The sequence below is a fragment of the Paroedura picta genome, chromosome 3 (assembly GCF_049243985.1).
Source record: "Paroedura picta isolate Pp20150507F chromosome 3, Ppicta_v3.0, whole genome shotgun sequence".
In the NCBI taxonomy this organism is placed as follows: Eukaryota; Metazoa; Chordata; class Lepidosauria; order Squamata; family Gekkonidae; genus Paroedura; species Paroedura picta.
In genome coordinates, this window is record NC_135371.1 from 5,004,509 (window position 1) to 5,009,488 (window position 4,980).

Sequence of the window (4,980 nt, forward strand, 5' to 3'; positions counted from 1 at the left end):
TCTACGCGGGCCTGCTCTTGACTTTGATCCAGAAATTACAGCTGGTACAAAATGCAGCTGCCAGGGTGCTCACTAGGACACCTTGGAGAGCCCATATTCAGCTGGTGCTTTGCCATTTGTACTGGTTACCAGTCTGTTTCGGGTCAAGTTCAAGGTTTTGGTCTGGGTCTTACTTACCTGCGTGTCCACTTGGTTGCTTATGCCCCCCTGAGGGGCTCTCTGCTCTGTGTGTATGAATTCATTGGTCGTCCCGGGCCCCCAGGACGTTCACCTGGCCTTGACCCTGGCCTTTTCGGTCCTGGACCCAACCTGGTGGAATGAGCTGCCGGAAGACCTGAGGGCCCTGCCGGAATTGTCAGTTTTCCGCAGGGCCTGCAAGACGGAGCTCTTCCGCCAGGCGTATGGTTGAGGCCAGGGCAGAGCAGGGTGGGCTAAGGCTGGGTTAATTAGAGGAACATCTGGACGCTTTTTCGTAATTTGTTTTTTTTACAAAGTTTCTTATTTTATTTATTATGTATTTATGTATTTATATATTTATGCATTTATTATATTTGTATACCACCCTCCCCGAAGGCTCAGGGCGGTTCATGGAACAGAACAGAAACAATACAAATATATTAAATTAACTATAATGAATGAACAAGCAACAGTAAAAAAATCATTTTAATATTTTAATATTTTAATATTTTAATATTTTAATATTTTAATATTTTAATATTTTAATATTTTAATATTTTAATATTTTAATATTTTAATATTTTAATATTTTATTCCTGTGAACCACCGCGAGTCCATTGGAAAAGCAGTGGTATAAAAAATTGAAATAGATAAAGAAATGATGTGATGGACACAACACTGCAAACACATGTTCCTTGGTTTTCAAGTCAGTGCTCACTACAACGACCTAGCATTTGGAAAGGAAAGTGCAACCCAGCAAGCTGGCGCTGGAGGCTGTAACCAAAGTTACCTTGGTGCTCAGGTAGGTGAGTATATAGGACACTCAAACACAATAGAAGACCAACATGCTGAAGGAGATCAGCTTGGCTTCTTTGAAGGCCCCAACCAGCTTTCTGATGAAGAAAGCCATTGAAAGGAGGCCCATGTACAGCAGGGTATCATAAAATAAAGCCATGGATCCTTCATTGCCTTACAGAGTGATTTGGCCATTTTTATGGAGTTAATTATTTTCCTTCATGATTTTTATTAGTATCTGCCATGATGTGCGTGAAATAATTTTTTAAAATAACATAACAAAGTTCACTTGTGAAGTGAGTTCACAGATAACACAAGCATTAGAATTGAAACAATGAAAAATGTTCTAGTGAGAATCAAATTCCATCTTGACCTTTCATCATAAGATGGTCCTTGATATTCAGATCAGGCCTCACTACAATGATGTAACATTTGGGGAGGAAGATGCAGCCCTGCAGCCCAGCACTGGAGGCCAAGATGGAGAAGACCTGCACGGCGACCATGTATTTCCCCTTGGTGCTCAGGTAGGTGGGCACAAAGGACACCCAAACACTGCAGAAGACCAGCATGCTGAAGGTGATCAGCTTGGCTTCGTTGAAGGCCCCAGGAAGCTTCCTGGCCAGGAAGGCCACTGTGAAGGAGATGGCAGCCAGGAAGCCCATGTAGCCCAGGGCACCATAAAACATGGCCACAGACCCCTCATTGCACTGCAATATGATCTGTCCATGCTGGGAGTGCATGTCATACTCTGGGAAAGGGGGAGAGATGCCCAGCCAGAGGGCACAGAAGCCAATTTGAACAGTAGAACAAGAAAGGACAATGGACTTTGCCAGAGTTTTCCCCATCCATTTCCTCATCCTGTTCCCTGGCTGGGTGGCCATGAAGGCCACCACCACAGTGATCGTTTTAGCCAACACAGAAGAGACGGCAACTGAGAAGATGGTGCTGAAGGCTGTTTGTCGGAGAAGGCAGGTCACCCTCCTTGGCTGGCCGATGAATAGAAGGCAGGACAGAAAGGAAAGCAGGAGTGAGATGAGAAGAAAGTAGGTGAGATCTCGGTTGTTGGCTTTGACTATTGGTGTGTCCATATTTCTAACGAAGATTCCTAGAATTAGAAGCGTGACTATGGAGAAGAAGAGGACCAAAACAATGAGGATAATCCCCAATGTCTCCTCATAAGCAAGGAATGTAATCTCTTTGGGAAGGCACTGAGTGTGGTCTGGGTTGGGATACTGATCTTCTGGGCATTTGGTGCAATGAGCTGCATCTGGAAAGAGTAAGAGACTTCAGCATTATCTATAGCTCCTATAGCTCCTTAAATATTATTACAGATATTTATTAAACAAAGTGCATAAATAATATATTAAAAGCAAAGTAAAAACACAAAGCGAACTGCACATGCCAGAACAGACCAAAGGTGCTTCGACCCACAGGGCTACGACCCTCAGTATTCAATTTTATGTGTGAAATACTCTCTTAATCAAAATCTAAAGGCTTGCTGGGTGGCAAAGAAACACCTGTTCGGTTTAGCTCCAACAAGTGTTTCTAAAGAGCCTCTTGTGGCGCAGAGTGGTAAGGCAGCTGTCTGAAAGCTTTGCCCATGAGGCTGGGAGTTCAATCCCAGCAGCCGGCTCAAGGTTGACTCAGCCTTCCATCCTTCCGAGGTCGGTAAAATGAGTACCCAGCTTGCTTGCTGGGGGGTAAACGGTAATGACTGGGGAAGGCACTGGCAAACCACCCCGGATTGAGTCTGCCATGAAAACGCTGGAGGGCGTCACCCCAAGGGTCAGACATGACTCGGTGCTTGCACAGGGGATACCTTTACCTTTACCTTTAGTGTTTCTAAGGTATCTGCTTTGGAGCCCACCTTCTAAAATATGTAATGTCTGAAGCCACCACTCTCAGCTCTTGCATAACTCTGCATCAAGGGTACATTTCCATGTGTGTCCGGAAAAGCTTTTGGTAATAACATCATCAAAGAAAAAAAACTCTTCTAGGCTATACAATAAGGTACACATGTTTGTACTCTTAGAGATGACTTCATAGTAGTTGTATTTTATGTAGGTACTAAGGGCAAAGCTCGTTGTCTCCAGGAATACAAAGGGCGCTAGAGCTTGGCGGTGGGAAGAGGAAGGGGAGGGGTTGTCCAGACTGTAAGGGCATGGGGTTGAATGTGTGTGTGTAGTGTGGGAGGTTGTGGTGGCATGGTGACAAATGAGGGTGTGGAGAGAGATGGGTGTCAAGAAACTGTGGTTTGGAATGTTCGTTGATTATGGGAGAAGGCTGACCTTTGGGAATTGTGGCATAGTGGTTACAGATGAGCTTTCCAGAGCCATGTCTTCAGATATGTGAAGGGAAAATCAGACGAAAGACTCTTCTTAGAGGGAGATTACATGGCAACCAATTCCTCCCGGTTTTGCGTCATTTCCCTTCTTGCGTGAATTCGGCCACAGACATTGAAATGATCCCCTGCCCTAATATATATGAGATAGTCACAGTACACAGATGTTCACCCTGCTCCTTCTGTCTCCGTTTTTTCACTGTTGACAAATTGGAGACCAGCATGAGGTCTTTCCTTTGAAAACTAGAAAAGAAAGACTAGTCCCCCTAGTTCTAGAACAGTGTTCAGAAAATAACAAACTGATTCTTTGCTTGACGTCCTGTGTGCTTTTCTGTTTTCACCCACCTTCCTGAGTGGAGATGGTTCCTTCTCCACATGGAGAGCAGTCATAGCAGCAAATGGCCTTTCCTTCTTGGACCACTTTCACATGACCAGGCAGGCAGCTTTTGGTACACCTGGAATCTGGTAACGTCTACAGACAAAGACAAGGAGCATTATCTGGGGAAAGGAGAAGTGATGCATTGAGCAATATTATGTTTTATGTCTTTATGAAACTTCAGTGTGATTAAATGTTACATTTCTTACGTTTTTTGCTAGAAACTTTGATAACTATTGTTTAAAATAAAAGTCTCAAAGTCTCTCATGGAAGTGTCATGTATGGCAGTGGTCCCCAACCCCTGGTCCGGGGACCAGTACCGGTCTGTGGATCAGTAAGTACCAGGCTGTGGCTCCTCCTTGTCCTTCTCCCTGGCTGCTGCCTCGGGGACTGCCCTGCCACTCTGCTGCCAGCTCACCTTGGGTGCTCTCCAGCAGTCGCCATGACTGGGGCTCTCCCTTGGTGTGGCACGGCTGACAGCACCCCCCAGCGGGTAGTGGGAAGTCAGGAGCATTGGTGGGAAAGCAAGTGGAACAGGGGCTCAGGCAGCGGTGACGTCCCTCGGCAAAAGATTACCCCCCCCCCCCCGGGCCTCAGTAAAATTGTCAAGCATCGACCGGTCCTCGGTGATAAAAAGGTTGGGGACCACTGAGTATGGTACAATGCAGATCTTTATACCTTATGTAACCTTGAGCTATCTAGAAAGTGATTAATGAATTTTCTTAACTGTGTTATACCAGGTGCTCCACACAATGGCCTCCTGGTCAACGGTCACATTAATCTCGCCAGAGGTCTGTCTTTCTATACTCCCTACTTTCACTCTCGATATGGATTTGTTGGAATGGATGATCGTGTTCACAATGTCTAAGTTGGCCTCCAGGTCTCCATTTTCTCCCAAATGCATTCCACCCGTGGAAGTGTTGTGAAACAGGGAGTGTCTCAGGAAAGGATGAAGCTAGAATCACAGAGAGAACAGCAGCCTTTAGAAGACGGAAGATGCTTCTACAAACCAATGGTCTTATTGATCATTTTTATACCTTTAGGTGTTTATACAGTGCTTTCCTCTAAGCAAACACTGCATTTTTTTTACATGGTAGCAAAACTGTCGCCTACTATGACTGAGGCATAGTAGCCGAAGAGGGAGTCACTAACTCAGAGCCATTCCGCACAAAGGGCAGTGTGGCTAAATCTGTGCGCTATTGAAAAGCGCTGCAGGCAAAAGCGGCTGATCATGGTAACGCACACAGCTGTTTCTAGCGAAAAAAGGCTCTCCCACTAGCACTGTTCTCGT

General features: G+C 45.4%; 1 protein-coding gene across 1 annotated transcript; it reads right to left on the bottom strand.

Annotated features, from left to right (window-relative positions):
* Nucleotides 1-1,328: 1,328 nt before the first annotated feature.
* LOC143833856 (vomeronasal type-2 receptor 26-like) lies at nucleotides 1,329-4,593 on the bottom strand. Its single transcript, XM_077330082.1, has 3 exons — nucleotides 4,504-4,593; nucleotides 3,659-3,785; nucleotides 1,329-2,239 (listed from the first exon to the last, which is right to left on the bottom strand). The coding sequence occupies exons 1-3, from the start codon at nucleotides 4,591-4,593 to the stop codon at nucleotides 1,329-1,331; spliced, it is 1,128 nt and encodes a 375-aa protein (XP_077186197.1).
* Nucleotides 4,594-4,980: the final 387 nt, after the last annotated feature.

Bases quoted from the DNA above. Each gene is read 5' to 3' on its own strand.
- LOC143833856 (XM_077330082.1), bottom strand. From the start codon at position 4,593: ATGCATTTGGGAGAAAATGGAGACCTGGAGGCCAACTTAGACATTGTG. The intron at 3,786-4,503 runs GTAGGGAGTATA...CTTTGTCTGTAG, and splicing joins AATCCATATCGAGAGTGAAA to ACGTTACCAGATTCCAGGTG. The intron at 2,240-3,658 runs GTGGGTGAAAAC...TACTCTTTCCAG, and splicing joins AACCATCTCCACTCAGGAAG to ATGCAGCTCATTGCACCAAA.